Genomic DNA, 19,192 nt, shown 5'->3' with positions numbered 1-19,192 from the left:
CAACAATTTACAAAAAGCACCTCCATACAAAAACTGAATTATCGATTTGGACTCTTCATAACGATGCCTAACAAAGGCCTATTCACCACTCCGGGATTTTGGCACAATCATCGTGATGCAGACACCAAAACAACTCCTCCAACATGGCTCCTGTACTGGGGACCTTGACTAAGCATTAAGCTTTCACTCTAGTGCCCAGAGAAAGCACGTTTCACCTCACGTACGGTGTAACGTAGAACGCTCTCTTCTTCGCGCTTCTTCCTATTGGTCACCAGAAGCGAAGTTGTGGTAACGTCACGCTGCACCCGGAAGTAGTTTCTGCACATTGCTTTGAATGAAATCCGGCTGATTCACTGCGGCGGCCGGCAGGAGAGTGTGTTGTGGTCTCAAAGGTTTCGCTCAGCGCCGTAGTGTAAGGTGAGTCCAGAGCGGCAGGCAGCGCTTCATACAGGAGCCCGCCTGACTGCACAGTGTGCAGGGAGGAGGAGAGGCCGAGGAGGGACTAGGCCGCTGGTGAAGCCTGGGATTCGAGTAGGTGTATGGAGGCATCGCAACGCTGCTGTGTTGGTGAAGTGGATGTGAGGAGAAGGCGAGGTCACTATTATGGTGGCAGGCAGGCAGGCTGGACTGAGGCCTTCTTCTGTTTTAGGAATGCAGACTCATTCTTCCAAGAGAACCTGTCATCACTTCTCCTGAGACAAAGACTGGAGCAGCTCTGCACTGCCAACCAATCAGCTTCTCGTTTTCACTTTCAAAGCTTAAAGTGCAAAAGCAAACCTTGTATTACATTGCAGCGCACCAATTCATAGATGTGATGGCTTCGCTCGTTTCCTTTTTTAACGTCTTGGCGCTGAGCACACGCAAATATGCGCTCTCTAGGTGCCGAGCGGCTGCTAATGTGCGCCGACAGTGCTGTGCCGAGAGAGCCCGCTTCTGGGACAGCGTCCGTCCGCGTAAAGTTCCCGATCGCTATTTGCGGTGACGGGACTTTTCCGATCGCGTGACCGCCAATCACGGTGGTCAGTGGCCATAAGCCCTGCCCCCCCCCCCCCCCCCCCCCCGGGCATAGAAAACGCCTCAAAGGGCCAAAAATAAAAAGAAGTTCCTGGATGGCCACACATCAGAGAAATGGCATCTTTATTGGTCGATAAAATCCAAATGCAGTCACATAACAAATATGTAAAAACAGGATTAAAAAACTAACGCGTTTCACGTCTTGTTCTGGAGCTTATTCAAGTGCCAGAACAAGGTGTGAAACGCGTTCGCTTTTTAATCCTGTTTTTACATATTTGATATGTGACTGCATTTGGATTTTATCGACCAATAAAGATGCCATCCAGGAACTTCTTTTTATTTTCTACACTGCGCAGAGCCAGCACCTGAGTGTTTCATTAGGGTTAAACGTTGGTGGTGTGTCTGAGAGGCTGGAGCGCTAATCTCTTTTCGTTTTGACCTTAAAGGGCCAGCAGAAGCCGGTACCAGGGTGTTACCGTGTCTTCTATTTTCGACTGGTGATCCAGCCAGTAAGTCTGTTTTCCAAGAGAAAATAACGTTAAAGGGATGAGACAAAAACTATTTACCACTGGCAGTGGTGCTAACCATGATCAGCTTTTATTTATGTAAAACCTTTATCCCAAAAGGGGGACAAAAAAAAAGCTGCTGTTATTGGTTATAAATTGTGAGCTGGAGTTTGACTTCAATTTGTTAGTGTATTTAAATCTGCACGTACATCTAACACTCCCCCCCCCCCCCCCCCCCAGACTGGCAATTCTGCTGCCCAAAAGGTGCCTCCTGTGCACCTTCATCCAGAGAGGAGGCACTCTAATACTGGCCAGTTCACCAGGTGAAAAAAAAAGCTAAAATAAAACTAAAGCTGCCACCATGATTGGAATGCTGCAATATATTACTTTTTGATTTTTAGTTATGGAAAGTTTTTTTACATATTTACAATGGTCCAGCTTGGGTCGGAGTATCTACACTAGACAAAAAAGAAGGTCCCCACTGTGTCAGCATAGGCAGTGTGGTGGTCCCATCCCTATATGTAGATCAAAAAAGAATCCCCTAAGTGGGACTTTGACAGACCACCAACACATGCAAGGAAACTATAAGATATAATATATATTGATGCACAGAATGATAAAAACAGGGACAGACGACTAGCATCTGAAAAATTAAAATTTGCAATACAATAACATTTTTGTATTGTATATTCTTATTGTTCAGACTTCCAAGTGCACTTGTAGTGCACTGTGGATTTGCCTTTAGTAAATAAACTCCTGTTACCAAAAGTATTGGGACAAGTGCCTTTACACACACATGACCTTTAATGGCACCCCAGTCTTAGTCCATAGGGTTCAATACTGAGTTGGCCCACCCTATGCAGCTATAACAGCTTCATCTCTTCTGGGAAGGCCGTCCACAAGGTTTAGGAGTGTGTCTATGGGAATGTTTCACCATTCTTCCAGTAGCGTGTTTGTGAGGTCAGGCACTGATGTTGGATGAGAAGGCCTCACTCATAGTCTCTGTGCTAATTCATCTCAAAGGTGTTCTATCAGGTTTAGCTCAGGACTCTGTGCAGGCCAGTTAAGTTTCTCCACTCTAAACTTGCTCATCCAGGTCTTTATGCACCTTGCTTTGTGCACTGGCGCCCTAAGAGTTCCCCTTCACTGGAACTAAGGAGCCAAGCCCAACCCCTGAAAAACAACCCAACACCATAATCGCCCCTCCACCAAATGATTTGGACCAGTGACCAAAGCAAAGTCCATAAAGACATGGATGAGTGAATTTGGGGTGGAGGACCATGACTGGCCTGCACAGAGTCCTGACCTCAACCCGACAGCCTTTTTTGGAAGAATTAGAGTGGAGACTGCGAGCCAGGCCTTCTCGTCCACATCAGTGCCTGACATCACAAATGCTTAAACCTTGTGGACGGCCTTCCCAGAAGAGTTGAAGCTGTTATAGCTGCAAAGGGTGGGCCAACTCAATATTGAACCCTACAGACTGGGATACCATTAAAGTTCATGTGTTTAAAGTCAGGTGTCCCAATACTTTTGGCAATATAGTGTATGTCCATACCATCCACATGGGGGGTGTCCTGTGGAAGCTGGAAATCACTTTAGTAGACACAGCTACTCCAGGGATCTTCTCTTGCTTCTGGATCCAGTGCCGGGTGTCTACCCTGCTGCATTGTGAACACAGGAAGTTGCTCGCTTTGCACAGGCGCCATTCAGAGAGCAATTGGCATTTTTTTCAATGAATGGAAAGCATTCTTATTCAACAAGATGGGCATCTTGATGTCGCCACTCTGTCCAACCAGAGAACCTTCTGCATTCACTCAGTTGCATCAGCAAAAGATCCCCCTGTGTGCACAACACAGCCACTCAGCAATGGACCCGGAATCGGGTGTAGATCACTGGAGTAGCGGTGCCCATTACATTTATTTTCAGCTTCCACAGAGATGCCTCTACTATGGCACATCTTACATACTTATTGGTGCAAGCTGGTCCTATGTGACTATGTGAAAATTGCCAGAACTAAACTTCAGCTTAAAGTGGTATTGAACCTAAAACCAAAAATGTAATATATTACAGCCTACCAATCATTAGATGTGGTGGAATTCATTCCTTTCCTTTACACTGCCGCAACTGGAGAATGTAGTCGCAGGACACGTCGCGCCCCATTAATGTTAACAATGCTGCACTTGTTTAGGTCAGTGTACATTCCAAAGCAGACAGTGAGCAGGCAGATAGGGTTTTTTTTTATTTTATTTTTACTGAAAAGGCAGAAGAGACTTTTCCTCTGTGATGTTTGTCCCTGTGTCCTATGTGAGCTTTCCTGTTATCTTTCATTGGGACAGGTGGCTTTGTCTCCTTCCCTCAGATGATGTGTGAGCTCATGTTACTACCGTATGTGTTGCAGAGTGCGTTTTATTGTGAATTAAACCTAAAAAGTACAACCTCCAGACTAGGGGGCTGCCGATATTCCCTTAGGGCCAGTTGGAGTAGGAAATGTCCTGGTGTCCTGTGGGAGTGAACCATGCCCTATCTTTGGTGTCAGTGGAAGAAATTCTGCCCCTTTGTTGGTGTCAGTGGAGGGAATTCTGCCCCATTGTCGGTGTCAGTGGAGGGAATTCTGCCCCATTGTCGGTGTCAGTGGAGGGAATTCTGCCCCATTGTCGGTGTCGGTGGAGAGAATTCTGCCCCATTGTCGGTGTCGGTGGAGGGAATTCTGCCCCATTGTCGGTGTCGGTGGAGGGAATTCTGCCCCATTGTCGTTGTCGGTGGAGGGAATTCTGCCCCATTGTCGGTGTCGGTGGAGGGAATTCTGCCCCATTGTCGGTGGAGGGAATTCTGCCCCATTGTCGGTGTCGGTGGAGGGAATTCTGCCCCATTGTCGGTGGAGGGAATTCTGCCCCATTGTCGGTGGAGGGAATTCTGCCCCATTGTCGGTGGAGGGAATTCTGCCCCATTGTCGGTGGAGGGAATTCTGCCCCATTGTCGGTGGAGGGAATTCTGCCCCATTGTCGGTGGAGGGAATTCTGCCCCATTGTCGGTGTCGGTGGAGGGAATTCTGCCCCATTGTCGGTGTCGGTGGAGGGCATTCTGCCCCATTGTCGGTGTCGGTGGAGGGCATTCTGCCCCATTGTCGGTGGAGGGAATTCTTCCCCATTGTCGGTGGAGGGAATTCTGCCCCATTGTCGGTGGAGGGAATTCTGCCCCATTGTCGGTGGAGGGAATTCTGCCCCATTGTCGGTGGAGGGAATTCTGCCCCGGTGTCGGTGGAGGGAATTCTGCCCCGGTGTCGGTGGAGGGAATTCTGCCCCGGTGTCGGTGGAGGGAATTCTGCCCCGGTGTCGGTGGAGGGAATTCTGCCCCGGTGTCGGTGGAGGGAATTCTGCCCCGGTGTCGGTGGAGGGAATTCTGCCCCGGTGTCGGTGGAGGGAATTCTGCCCCGGTGTCGGTGGAGGGAATTCTGCCCCGGTGTCGGTGGAGGGAATTCTGCCCCGGTGTCGGTGGAGGGAATTCTGCCCCGGTGTCGGTGGAGGGAATTCTGCCCCGGTGTCGGTGGAGGGAATTCTGCCCCGGTGTCGGTGGAGGGAATTCTGCCCCGGTGTCGGTGGAGGGAATTCTGCCCCGGTGTCGGTGGAGGGAATTCTGCCCCGGTGTCGGTGGAGGGAATTCTGCCCCGGTGTCGGTGTCGGTGGAGGGCGTATTGCCCTCAAGGGCTGTATAAAGGCAAGCAAAGGGCCACAGTTTAGAGACTGCTGCTTTAGGGAACAGAATCGGATCATTGGGATTTAAAACAGAAAAAGCCCTGGCATTAGAGGGAGGAATTGAGCCACGTTAGTGGGAGGAATAGCGTAGGGTCAATGTGAGCATAGGGGGGTGCTGTTGGGTTCAGTGGGAGGAGTAATGGCACATTGTTGATGTCAGTGAGAAGAATAGTGCTGCATCATTGCCTTTAGTGGCAGTAGTCATGGCACCCCATTTTTGCGTCAGTTGGAGTAGCAATAGTGCCTATCATTGGTGTCAGTGGCAAGAGGAATTGTGCACTATTGTTCGTGTCAATGGAAGTAAGAAATGAACCCATCATTGGTGTCAGTGGGAAGAGGGATAGTGGACCATTGTCAGTTGTGGAAATGGTTATTTGTCAATGGAAGCATAGTGAGGGGTGTAGTTGCTGTCAATGGGAGGAATAGTGGTACACCATTGGCTTCAGTGGGAGGAGTAGTGGCTCATCAATGGGAACATTGTATGATTGCCTTTGTCAGTGGTGGTAGGAATAGTACTCTTCATTGCAGTCAGCAGGAGGAGGAATAGCACACAATTTTTGGTGTCGGTGAGAAGAATGGGGCCCTTTGTTCGCTTCAGTGGGAGGATTCGTAGCCCCCATCATTGATGTCAGTGGGAGGACATGCCAGTGGAAGAAGAAATAACGCACCGTTGTTGATTGAGAACCGCTATCCTAGGTAGCGCTTTACTGAGCCAGAACCTCTAAGCAGAGGGTTATTTATTACATGTACTTGTAAAGCGCTATCAATTTACGCAGCACTTTACATATATTGCACATTCACATCAGTCCCTGCCCTCAAGGAGCTTACACTCTCTAAGGTCCCTAACTCGCATTCATAAATACACATACTGATATAGATGGGAACCAGTTAACCCACCAGCATGTCTTTGGAGTGTGGGAGGAAATCGCAGACACAGCGAGCGCATGCAAACGCCAGGCAGGTAGTGTCATTGTTAGGATTCAGACCGATGACCCTAGTGCTGCCAGGCTGAAGTGTTAACCACTTAGCCGCCCTATCATTGTTTATATAAAGGTGTCGGGTTTTCTTGATAGTCCACTTTCCTTCCCACTGATATTTACCTTTCCTCTGCTCCCCAGTCATCCCGTTTGCCTACCAGACCCCAGAGTGAAAAGACCTGTGTGAGCTGATTCAGGGGAGCAGCAAAGTCAAGTATCATTTGGAATGAGAAGGTAGCTATTAAGAGAACCGGTTCTGTTGTACTGAGTGGGCAAAGTGATAGGTGAACTTTAACAAGCCTTTTATAGAAACTGTTTACACTTTGATACCGGCAGATTGTCTTCAGGATCAGTTACACTAAGCGCTATTTCTGTTTGAATGGTAGCATAGTGTGACACCATGGGTATAAAAAATAAATAAAAATTCTGTATAGAGAAATCTGTTATCACTATGTCACTGAGAAACATATAGGCATCTTTTACTTGTTGAGTTCAATCTGATTTTACTGATAAAACAGATCTTGTCTCGCATACAAAAAAAAATCTATGCGGAAAGTATTCATGGAAATTAAAGGTATAAAAATTATGAATTCCATTGTATAGAGATGTTCACATATTGACGGTACAAGAAAAAATTATACATTCGTATAAAAACATAAAATAAAGGGAAAAAGGGGAAAAAAAGGTGCTAGGCACCAACATTGGCATTGTACTTAACCACTTCGCACCCAGGCCAATTCTGACATTTCTCCCCTACATGTAAAATTCCTAATTTTTTTTTGCTAGAAAATTACATAGAACCCCCAAACATTATATATGTTTTTTTAGCAAAGACCCTAGAGAATACAATGGCGCTCATTGCAGCAATTTTTCGAACGCGTTTTTTTCTGAAAAAAAAAGTTTCATGCTTAGAAAAAAGAAAAACAGTAAAGTTAACCGAATTTTTTTGCATAATGTGAAAGAGGAGGATACGCTGGGTAAATAGATACCCATCATGTCATGCTTCAAAATTGCACGCGCTCGTGGAATGGCGCCAAACTTTGGTATTTAAAAATCCCCATAGGCGACACTTTAAATTTTTTTACTGGTTACATATTTTGGATTACAGAGGAGGTCTAGGGCTAGAATTATTGCTCTCGCTCTAACGTTCGTGGCGATACCTCACATGTGTGGTTTGAACACCGTTTTCATCTGTGGGCGGGACTTACGTATACGTTCGCTTCTGTGTGCGAGCTCACGGGGACAGGGGCGCTTGACATTTTTTTTTTTTTTTTTTTTTTTTTTTTTTTTTTTTTATTATTATTAAATTTATTTTTATTTTTTTAGTTTTACACTTAAAAAACAAATAAAAAAAAATTGACTTTTATTCCTATTACATGGAATGTAAACATCCCTTGTAATAGGAATATGTCACGATCGGACCTATTTACAGTGAGATATGGGGTCAATAAGACTGAAGTAGTGTATGTAGATCTGAGAAACTTTGCTGATATTGATATGTAAGGATTTACATTTTGAGTGTCAAATACAGATGATACTTCATAATTTGCTGTGGGTCTGGTCAAATATATTCTGAATTCCAATGCTTTTAAATATGGGATCAACAGTTTGCCGAAACAGAATTGCAACAAGTGCCAACAGGTCACTTTATGTAACAATTGCACATTTCTGAGAATCGCACATCTCATAGAAATGATCTCATTATCTGCAAACTGTTTCAAGGAAGACAGTGCTAAGAATTAAGAAAACTGCCATTGCAGATCCCAACTTCCAGAAATGCTGGTTGCCTGGCTGAGGTTTAGTGTATTCGGTCCTTTGACACATTGACCCCACTTAAATCCTCTTTAATATGGAGTTACAGATGCGGAAAACTATTTTTTTTGCTGTGTTTTTTCACCCTCTTGTGCTACTTGCCAACACGCTAGGTAATTAAATCAATGGCAGGTAGATGAGGCAGTATACACCTGCAGCATTAGCATTGTTTCATGCCATGCCAAGAATTGTAAGATCTTATGCAATCTCTATGCTTTGTCACAACCTGATGCCTCAATTAAATTCAATTGCAATGCTTCAAAAATGCATGCTGACCATGTCGAAAACATAATAGGTGCATTTTTTTTTTTTTTAAGTGTTAACAGCTTTTACTTACCCCTTGTGAAGAAACCTGAAAACCAGTGGCAGCATTTGGGCAGTGTTAATGCAACATTACACATGTGAAATGCATCCTGATTGTAAGTTATATCTATAGCCGAGTTAACCCAACCTTGTCATTTTGCCTCATCTCTTAGCCCATGTGAAGAAGCCTAAAGCCCCATACACACTATCAGATTTTCTACTCATTTTTGTCTTCAGATTTACCAAAACCATGTAGTTGCACCTGCCTGATTGCATACACATTGAAACTCCTCAGGGTTGACCTCATATTATATGGTTTTGGCAGTGGTGTAACTAGAACCTTCAGGGCCCCAATGCAAGAAAACCATGAAGGGCCCCCCTGAACCCCAGCCAGGGCCCTTCCCTTCAAGTCTGGCGGTGGAACTCAGGGCGTGGTCACAGGTATGACCTTTGTGAGCCCTGTAGTTCCACCACTGGTATCATTAGTTTTTTTTTATAATTTTTTTTTTTTAATTCTTAGGTGCCCCATTGGGGGACTGTCCCTAGGCAGGATGGGGTCCCTGTCCCCAGAAGAGATGAGGTCCTTTTCTCCAGGGCAGATGAAGTTACTGCCCCCAGGTGAGAAGTGGTCCCGGTCCCCAGGGGAGATGAGGGTCCCTGTCCCCACGTAAGAATGGGTCCCTGTCCCCAGGGGGGAGAGGGAGGGGGTATGTGGGGGTTGGGGTCCTCTCACTCACCATGACCAAGCTGTAGGCCGCGCACTCATCCATGTTGGCCTGGGCTCCATCCAGTGTGCTGGATGGGCGATCAGCATATCTCCCAGAAAGACCTTTCATCATCTGTGTATGACGGGGGAGGAGGGGGGGGCTGGCAGACAAGCCTGCAGTGTCCTCCAGGGAGCTCTCATAGGGCTGCACTGCATCTGTGTGCTTAAAGTTTGTTTACCCGGGAGAAGTATGCAGTGCAGTGTGGGCCGACCTCTGGCCGGGGAGTACAGACATCGGACTGAGCGGCAATGCATGGAGCAGGATAGGGGTACTCTGAGGAGCCGGCTGACGACACAGGTCATGCGGGGAATGCACAACTAAAGAGCAGCCAGTGCGATAGTCGAGCATGGAGCTCTGCTAGTCACTCTCCACCTCCAGCCACCCGTGTGCATGGTGCACTGGTACCCCTAGCTGCCTATGCTGCTGTTGGCCATATGTAGAGGGGGCTGCATGGGCCCCCTGCATCACAGGGCCCGGTTGCGGTCGTGACTGCTGCACCCCCTATAGTTACGCCCCTGGGTTTTGGTAAACCTGAAGGAGAAAATCTGATAGTGTGTATAGGGCTTAAGCATGTAGTTAGAAGTCAGAACTTGGAAACCATTTAAGCCACTGAGTCAGCAGGATTGTTGGGTATCTAGGATATTCAGAAGAAGCCAGCCTACAGATTTTCTGTGTCTGTTTAACTTATTCCTAAATGAATTGTAGAAAGGTGTTCTCTGCCCATAGACAATCCTCTCTCTATATTCAGTATTGCTGCAACTGGGTGAAAAAGCTATGACATAAATGACAACACAATAATTGTATAATTGTATATGTAGTTGTCCATCTGACAGGTAAATTATACAATAAACCTGCTTCAAACCATGTAAGGAAGTAAGCGTTAAGCTTCATGTGCACTACAGCACCTAAGACTGCATTGTATCGCGGGCAGTTTTCCCAGAATTCTGCCCGAGATTTCAAAGCACCATGGTATGAATGACAAATTGCAGAACGCACATTTCAGATGCTGTTCATTTGAATGGTACCTAAAATTGCGGCACGGTTCTACTGCTATTGTCGCCTGATAAATGGCGCCAACCCGCATCCCGTGAAGCTTGTCGCCCAAAGAAAGTTCAGGAGCCACTTTTGAGTGGACAATGCGGGTTTCCGTGATCGCAGCGCGATTTATCTTGGCAGACCCGCACTTTGGTTCTAGGTGCCATTCTGCCACAATTTTAGGTGCCATTAAAATTAATGGCATCTCAAATGTGTGCTCTGTGATTTTGTCTTTCACACCTCGGCAAATTGAAATCGCGAGCAGAATTTCGGCAAATCTGCCCACGATTCAAAACGCAGAGGTGTGAATGCAGTCTTTAACATGCGTTTAGGAGCTTTTGGCTTTTTTTTGCCAAGGCTCCTAAACTCAACTCCGTAAAGGCAAATCCATTTTGCACTACAAGTGGACTTGGAAGTAAAGTCGCTGTAGATCTGAGGACATGCAAGGAAAATAAAAAAACAGCATTTTAGCTTACACATGACGGGATGATAAAATTAGCAGAGCTTCCCCCTCATTTTAGATCTTCCCCCTTAGATCTACAGCGACTGCACTTTCAAAGGATTTGCCTTTAGTATATTAACCCCTATGTGTCCATGTACACACAGACTTTTAGGATAGTTTAAGACAGGGGTTGACAAATTTGCTTGGAATCTAGGAGCCAGCTTAAAAAGTTAGGAGCCAGGTCCGTGACGGCGATCCGGACCTGTCCCTGACCTGACATGGAGACGAGTGAGGGGAAGATAGCAGCGCCGTCGCCGCCCCCCCCCCCCCCTCCGTCTCCAAGTCATTGCCCATAGCTCTTAGAGGGACATTTTATTTATTTTTTTCAAATGACAATTTTTTTTTCAATTGCATTTTAGTGTAAATATGAGAATCCGAGGTCTCTCTGACCCCAGATCTCATATTTAAGAGGACCTGTCATGCTTTTTCTATTACAAGGGATTTTTACATTCCTTGTAATAAGAATAAAAGTGACACAACATTTTTTTTAAAAGAACAGTGGAAAAAAAAAAAAAAAAAAAAAAGTTAAAATATGAAGAAAAAAATAATAATTTTTAAACGCGCCCTGTCCTGCCCGCATATAAAATCGGTGTTCGAACCACACATAGGAGGTAGCGCCGTGATCGGTAGAGCGAGAACAATAATTCTAGCCCCAGACCTCCTCTGTAACTCAAAACGTGTAACCTGTAGAATTTTTTTAAACGTCGCCTATGGAGATTTTAAAGGGTAAAAGTTTGTCGCCATTCCATGAGCGGGTGCAATTTTGAAGCGTGACATGTTGGGTATCAATTTACTCGGCGTAACATTATCTTTCACAATATAAAAAATAATTGGGCTAACTTTACTGTTGTCTTATTTTTTTATTAACTAAATTATTTTTCCCAACAAAAGTGCGCTTGTAAGTCCGCTGCACAAATACGGTGTGACAGACAGTATTGCAACAACCACCGTTTTATTCTCTAGGGTGTTAGAATAAAAAATATATATAATGTTTAGGGGGTTCTAAATAAAGGGAAGAAGAGGCAGGTAATATAAAACAGAGGAAGATTCATTAGCATTGCTGGTTTGTCATACCAACGGCGACCACAAGAGGGCGCCAGATTCCATAAGGAATCATAGGACCGCAGAAGGCCTCAAAGCCGCGGCCTAAATTTTCGGCCGCCGGCGGAACGGCCCGACGCGATCACGCTGGGGGGGTCCACAGAGACAGGATACCCCTAGCTGTGCTGCCCCAGGCGTGAGGTCGCTATTTCTAGTCGCCAATGCGACCTGGCGCCCGGGTTTTGTCGAGCCTTGGTTTAAGAGATGCTGCGGTTAGGGGAGCCTCAACCTCCCTCTCCTGAACAGCGAAGAATCGCATTCAAGATGGGAACGTTTTTGACCATTGGCCACAAAAAGTGGCAAAATCACATTTGTGTTTTTCCTGTGGCGGGTGGCTATATTAGGCTATATGTGTACATGAAGCCTTATGCCCCATACACACGATCAGAAATTCCATCAGAAAAAACTTGGATGGTTTTTCCGATGGAATTCCGCTTAAGCTTGCCTTGCATACACACGGTCACACACAAATTTTCGGAGTTTTTGACCATCAAGAACGCAGTACAATGAGTCGAGCAAATTAAGTTCAATGCTTCCGAGCATGCGTCGAATTGTTTCCGAGCATGCGTGATTTTTTGCGCGTCCAAATTGCATACAGGTGAACGCATTTTCGGATAGGAACTTTTTCCTACCGAAAAATGGAGAACCTGCTCTCAATCTTTTGGTGGCTGGAATTCTGCCAGCAAAAGTCTGATTGAGCATACTATACACACACCATCGGAATTTCTGACCAAAAGCTCACATCTGACTTTTGCTGGCAGAATTTCTGATCGCGTGTATGGGGCATTACTGTGGTTGTGTTCATCCTTAGCTGTTTTTACCTGCAGTGATCTAGTGACCTCAGACCATGGCAGTATATCCATCTATATTACTTGTATTTAGAGGAGTCACTAATTTGCAGCACACACCCCTTTTATCTACGGTATCCATGTCACCGGTGAAATCTGCTCCCCAGTAAACACACACCACTCATTCCCCAGTATCTATCTCGCTGTCTCACAGATTTGCACTCCAGAGTGCATTTCTCGGTATTCATGGACCTAATGAGATCCTTACTCCCAACACACACAGCTTACTTTCGGTGTTCATGTCATGGCTCAGGAGTAGGAGGAGGAGCAGGGCGGCTCTATTGGGTGAAACAACATACCTGTATGTTTTGTGCACTAGATACTGTGGTCCGCTGCACGGAGGGGAAGACAATCCGCAGGTCTGGCGAACCTGATGTCTGCCGGCCACACGCTATCTCTCCGCAGAGAAGCAGAACGGGGATCTTCCAGTGTAAACCAGGCAGATCCCCGTTCTGACAGGGAAGTATACAGAGACCTTCTGTTCCTAGTAATGTGGAACAGTGAACTCTGTGTTCTCCCTGTCAGTCCGTCCCCCACACGGTTAGAAAACACTTGCAGGGAACACACTTAAGGCCCCTTTCACACGGGACGGATCAGTAATGATCCGCCCCGTGATGATCCGCTCGCTCAGCGGGGATCGCTCCGTTGTCCCCGCTGAGCCAGCGGCGGACAGGGCGGTCTCCGCACACTGAGCAGGGACCGCCCTGTCAGCACTCCGCTCTCCTCTATGGGGATCGGATGAGCACGGACCGTCTGTCCGTGTTCATCCGATCCGCTCTGCAGACGGATAGAAAAATAGGATTTTCCTCCATCTGCAGAATCGGACAGTAGCGGAGGGGGACTATAGCGGGTGTCTGCGGATGTTCATCCGCAGACACCCGCTATCCCATAGGGATGAATATGTGCCCGTATTTCATCCGCAAATGGATGGATGGATGAAATACAGACATATCGTCCGCATGTGTGAAAGGGGCCTAACTCTTTTGATCACCCCCTGATGTTGACCCCTTCCCTGCCAGGATCATTTTATACAGTGATCAGTGCATTTTTTTTTTTTTTTTTAAGCACTGATCACTGTATTGGTGTCACTTGGGGTCAAATTTGCTGATCGTCGCCATTACCAGTAAAAACAATCAAAAAATTGAAAGTCCACGAATCTAGCCTATAGTTTGTAGATCCTATAACTTTTGCGCAAACCATTTGATATACGCTTATTGGGGTTTTTTTTTTTTTTTTTTAACCAAAAATATGTAGAAGAATACATATTGGCCTAAATTGATAAAGAAAATTATGATTTTTTTTTTTACATTATTTTTGGGATATGTATTATAGTAGAAAGTAAAAAAAAAAATGTATTTTTCTTTAAAATTGTTGGCTTTTTTTTGTTCATAGCGCAAAAAATAAAACCGTAAAAAGGAAAGCTCTATTTGTTGGAAAAAAAGGACGTCAATTTTGTTTGGGTACAGCGTCACATGCCCGCGCAATTGTCCGTTAAAACGCAGTGCCATATTGCAAAAAATGGCCTGGTCATTAAGGGGGTAAAAACCTTGCGGGGCTGAAGTGGTTAAAGAGTATACAAAAAATATATATATATAATACACTGCAGTTTACCAGTCCTTAGAAGTGGTGGCTGCATTCATTTTTTTCTTTTTTCAAGTTTATTTTTATTTATTTTTTCTGGTAAATAACCATTTTCATGCCCCTGGGTGTCTATGCTCCTATCTGTTGTATTCATGGAGGGGAGTCGTGGTTGTTACACAGCTGCCTTCTCTTTATTCCCATTACTTGGGATATGTTGAGATTGTTAGTATACAGAAGGAATATAAGATTGTTTTAGGTTTCCAAATGAGCTCACATGAATTAAGGAGGACCCTGCATTTTTGGCAAGATCAACATTTTTTTTCCTGAAAATTTTTTTTTTTGACCTGAAAAAGGTAAAGTAATACAGGCAGTATATCAAGACTGGTGAGCCGCACTGTATCACGTTTTATATTCTTTGGGTTAACTGTCCTTTTTTAAACCGTAGAAGTGCATTGTAAGGATTTCCCTTGCTTGGAGAGCTATTGTGACACATCCTTGAAAAGACTTGCTGATAAGATATTGAGTGTAATGTGTTGTCATTCTTCTGTTTAATGTCAGACTACACTGCATTCTTCCAGTGGAGTGGTAGACATAGATGTTGGATGCCTTCCATGCAAATAGAAGGCATTTTTATTCAGGAGCATATGTGTTCTTCAAAAATAAGAATCACAAAATACATGTTATCCTCCTAGCCTCATCTTAAAGCTTTCTGCTCCCCTCTTTTGTTAAATGCAACTTGTTCTGAATAGATTAGATTCAAATTAAAAAGTTACACTTTTTTAAAATGACAAATCGGCTATCAAAAGAAAATGTATTCTGCAGTCAAAAGAAGGTAAATTAGGCTAGGTCTACAAGGGCTCGTTTCAATTGATTATTCTCATAAAGTTAAAACCCATCAATAAATGGTGTATTAAATGCTGTTCATGCTCACTATGAGATTTGTTTTCTGTATTCTGCAAAAACCTGGTTGATCTCGCTGCTCTCTTTGCCCCCTTCTGTCCATGTCCCCACTTCAGCGAGGGATTTTTCAGCTGTGATGGCAACTCTGCACTAGCTCAATTTTCAGTAAGTTTCTATGCTGAGCATTTCCTCTCTATCACCTCTGAGCAGCCCACCTCACTATAGTCACACGTGGGGGTTTACACAGTGCTAAATGACAGCCCACTCCCTCCCTCTCCTCCTCCATACCCACTAACCAGCTAAACACAATGGGGGTGGGATATTGTATGTAGATTAATGGAGGCTTCACCTCCCTCCAGCATTTCTAGTATGTGTGTGTTTGTGTGTGTGTGTGTTTGTTTTTTTTTTTTTTTTTTTTTTAGGGGTGCACCGAATATGTGTTATTTATTTATTTTTATTTATTTTTTGCGCTAATACCGAAAATAAAAAATACACTAGGCCGAAAATGACCGAAAAATATTTTGGTGCAGGAGGTGGTCAGAGACTGGGGGACACGGTGCAGGAGGTGGACAGAGACTGGGGGACACGGTGCAGGAGGTGGTCAGAGACTGGGGGACACGGTGCAGGAGGTGGTCAGAGACTGGGGGACACGGTGCAGGAGGTGGTCAGAGACTGGGGGACACGGTGCAGGAGGTGGTCAGAGACTGGGGGACACGGTGCAGGAGGTGGTCAGAGACTGGGGGACACGGTACAGGAGATAAGTGCAGCTAGTGTCCCCATTGCAGCCAATGAAGGGAAGAGAGGAGAGCCGTCTCAGCCCCTGGTGCCGCCCATCATGGGGTGTGTATAGCGCAGGAGAGCCGTTTCCGCCACGCGGTTGAATAGAGGTGCCTGGAACATCACAGCTTTAATTTGAATAGCTGTGTGTTCCCCGTTGAGCGTCGTCACATACAGCCCCTCCTCTTTGTCCAGGCACTTTGATAGACAGATCAGCCGTCCAATCCTGGGGTGAATGATCTCTCTATCAAAGTTCCCCGGACAAGGGGGAGGGGCTGTATGTGACAACGCACGACGGGGAACACACAGCTATTGAAATTAAAGCTGTGATGTTCCAGGCACCTCTATTCAACCAGGCGGCGGCTCTCCTGCGCTATACACCCCCCATGATGGGCGGCACCAGGGGCGGGGGCAGTGCTCCGAGCCCACCCAGGCCCCACCCCATTTTCAGCTCCATTATCGGACATTTTTTTTCTTTTGGCAAATTGCGGAAAAGAGCATTTTCGGGCGATATGTTGCGGTGGCCGAAATTTCGGTGCATTCCTAGTTTTATTTTTTTTTTCACCCAGCACCCTCTATTTACTTACCTGAGCACCATCTCTCTCCAGTGATGTCCACGAATGTCTAAACCATCCGGGACTCCTGATTGGCTGTGACACAGCAGCGGTACCATTGGCTCCCGCAGAGGTCAACCAAAGTCTATCAGCCAATTAGGTGAGAAAGGGGGCCGGGATGGGGCTCCATGCCTGAATGGACACATGGAGCTGTGACTCTGCTCCAGTACCCCCATAGGAAGCTGCTGACTGCGGGGGTACTCAATAGGAGGGAGGGGCCAGGAGCAGCAAAGAGGGACACGAGAAGAGGAGGATCCGGGCTGCCCTGTGGAAAACCAACTGCATAGAGCAGGTAAGTATAACATAAAAAAAAAAAAAAGACTTTAGTATCACTTTAAAGTGGTTGTAAACCCTATTTTACAATTGTATGCTACAGTTAAGCCTATATTAAGGCTTACCTGTAGCTACCCAGGATATCTCCTAAACCTGCACGGTTTAGGAGATATCCCCTGTCCCCTGCATGTACCGATGTCATCGTCGCATGTGCTCTGAGGCAAACGGAAGCAATGGCACCTATGTGCTGTTGCTGCAGTCTCTGTGCCGCTACCGGAGGCTCCCACGTGCATTCACGGGAGTGACGTCATCGTGGCTCCGGCCAATCACAGCTCCGGAGCCGCTATACCCGGAAATTAACTCTGGGACGACATGCCGGAGGGGCAGACGAGGACCGCTATGGGGGCTTTGATCTGAGGTAAGTAATAAATAATGAGCTAGTATCCTAGCTCATTATGCCTTTTTCTTGCAGGGTGTTTTTTTTTTTTTTTTGAGGGTTTACTTCCTCTTTAATCCCTTAATTTTGCCACCTGACAGCACCTTAAGTGTGTTTTAATGCCTAGGGCAGTGATGGTGAACCTTGGCACCCCAGATGTTTTGGAACTACATTTCCCATGATTCTCATGCACTCTGCAGTGTAGTTGAGCATCATGGGAAATGTAGTTCCAAAACATCTGGGGTGCCAAGGTTCGCCATCACTGGCCTAGGGTGTGGGTCAGGTACTGTATTTTGACCGCTCCTTATCAGAAACCTTGCCCATGTTAGGTGCAGAACACAACTTTATTTCTTATAATGAAGTGTCAAAGTGTGTCATTTCATTCATGTGCAGTGATATTTGGCTGTGGCACCCTGAAATGCCGGAGGTAAGCGAGGCCGCGGTGCGCTGGACAGAGAAATACTGAAAACTGCACCTCTGCTCATCTGAAAGCTGCTTTCAAATGTGAGCAGTGCACAGGAAACAATTGTTTTCTATGTGCCCTTGCAGAATTCTGTGGTTTTCTAGTGCAAAAAAACTGCAGGTCTCAGCACGAATGTGAATCGGATCTCAATTCTACGGTTTTGTGATTTGAACAGTAATTTATTAAATATATTTTATTTAAAAAGTATAAAATTCCAAAGAGATCACTATATCTCTTTTGGAATTTTATACTTTTTAAATAAAATATATTTAATAAATTACTGTTCAAATCACAAAACCGTAGAATTTGAGATCCGATTCACATTCGTGCTGAGACCTGCAGTTTTTTTGCACTAGAAAACCACAGAATTCTGCAAGGGCACATAGAAAACCATAACAATGGTTATTTGCAATGGAGATGCTTAGTGTTATGACAGCTTTTGTGTGCGTTTTTTTTTTTCTTATTTTTTATATGTAGTTGTTAAAAATAGTATTGCATAACTGGCGTATGTGTGAAGTGAGCCGTTCGTGTTCGGACTATAAAATTGTTTTACCGCTTCCTTCTTTTTAAAACTTTTAATCAACCAAAACGAAGAAAATGTCTAAACGAAAGACCTTAACAATTCGCATTTATTTACTGGATGTTGTTCAGTCACCGTTTTTGATAGAAACTGACAAGCCGAACTTTAATTAGCGGAGGGTATACTAATGAGGATGTTAATTTTAAATAATATGTAAAAAGTACGAGAGAGTTACTGTATTGTAAACAGAAATCATATGCATTTACTAACCTATTTAGGCACTTATTCCTGCTGTGCCTCCAGTAAGAGCTACCTTTCACAATAGGATTTTTATATTGAAATCTACTTCTTGATGACTTATAGTAAGTAAACCTAAAGAAGCAAATACTGTCTGTTAATTAGTGCAAGAGACAGCTTCTTGCATTAATATGTGGCGTTAATTAACAGGAAGACTGATGTTGTGTTGTAATTACCACCAATATTTTTGGCCTACTGAGTGATTGAAGGTGAGTAGATGAGAATTGACTGATCGGTTTTACGTTATCATTTCTCTTCTTGCAGGAATATGGACCGACTGCTGAGACTTGGGGGTGGTATGCCTGGACTTGGTCAGGTCAGTTTGTTTATTTATTTTTTCGTATTGATGTTACACTTTGTTTAAAGATACTACATATATTTAAAGCGTAACTTCAGTAATTTTTTGCATCTTCCATCTATGAAATCCTCTGCCCTTGTTTTAACTTTGGATAGTTTCTGTCGGTAAATACCTTCTACAGCCCACTTCCTGTTTCTTGACTGGTAAAAAGCTTAGGCTTATGACATCATGCTTGGCACTCGCTCACGTGAGGGTTTGCCAGGAAAGTAGGGGTGATGCATCATAAGAGGGCCAATGAGAGATGCAGAGCTGGAGGTGTGTCTCTGTAAATCCAAGATGCTTTAGCTGCCCACAGTTGACATGGTTGCTGCCAGACTCAGTGTTGGGAGATTTCTGCAGCATATTTGGCAAGCAGA

The 19,192-nt window shown here is 45.1% G+C and overlaps 1 protein-coding gene across 2 annotated transcripts in view; it reads left to right on the top strand.

Annotated features, from left to right (window-relative positions):
- The first annotated feature begins 266 nt into the window (after positions 1-266).
- Positions 267-19,192, top strand: part of PSMD14 (proteasome 26S subunit, non-ATPase 14) — a 144,122-nt gene continuing 125,196 nt past the window's right edge. Inside the window, exons 1-3 of one of the 2 annotated variants that reach the window (XM_077447589.1) lie at positions 275-417; positions 6,391-6,483; positions 18,743-18,794. In XM_077447589.1, the coding sequence (XP_077303715.1) occupies positions 6,476-6,483; positions 18,743-18,794 (60 nt within the window). In that variant the 5' untranslated portion in view covers positions 275-417; positions 6,391-6,475. Of the gene's footprint in view, positions 418-6,390; positions 6,484-18,742; positions 18,795-19,192 lie in introns of both variants that reach the window. The other variant, XM_077447590.1, reaches the window with a different exon arrangement.

Source organism: Lithobates pipiens, unplaced genomic scaffold (assembly GCF_037356315.1).
Source record: "Lithobates pipiens isolate NorthernLeopardFrog02 unplaced genomic scaffold, aLitPip1_a1.2 Scaffold_22, whole genome shotgun sequence".
In the NCBI taxonomy this organism is placed as follows: Eukaryota; Metazoa; Chordata; class Amphibia; order Anura; family Ranidae; genus Lithobates; species Lithobates pipiens.
Note: the sequence above shows the minus strand (reverse complement) of the source record. Positions and strands in the feature narration are given on the sequence as shown.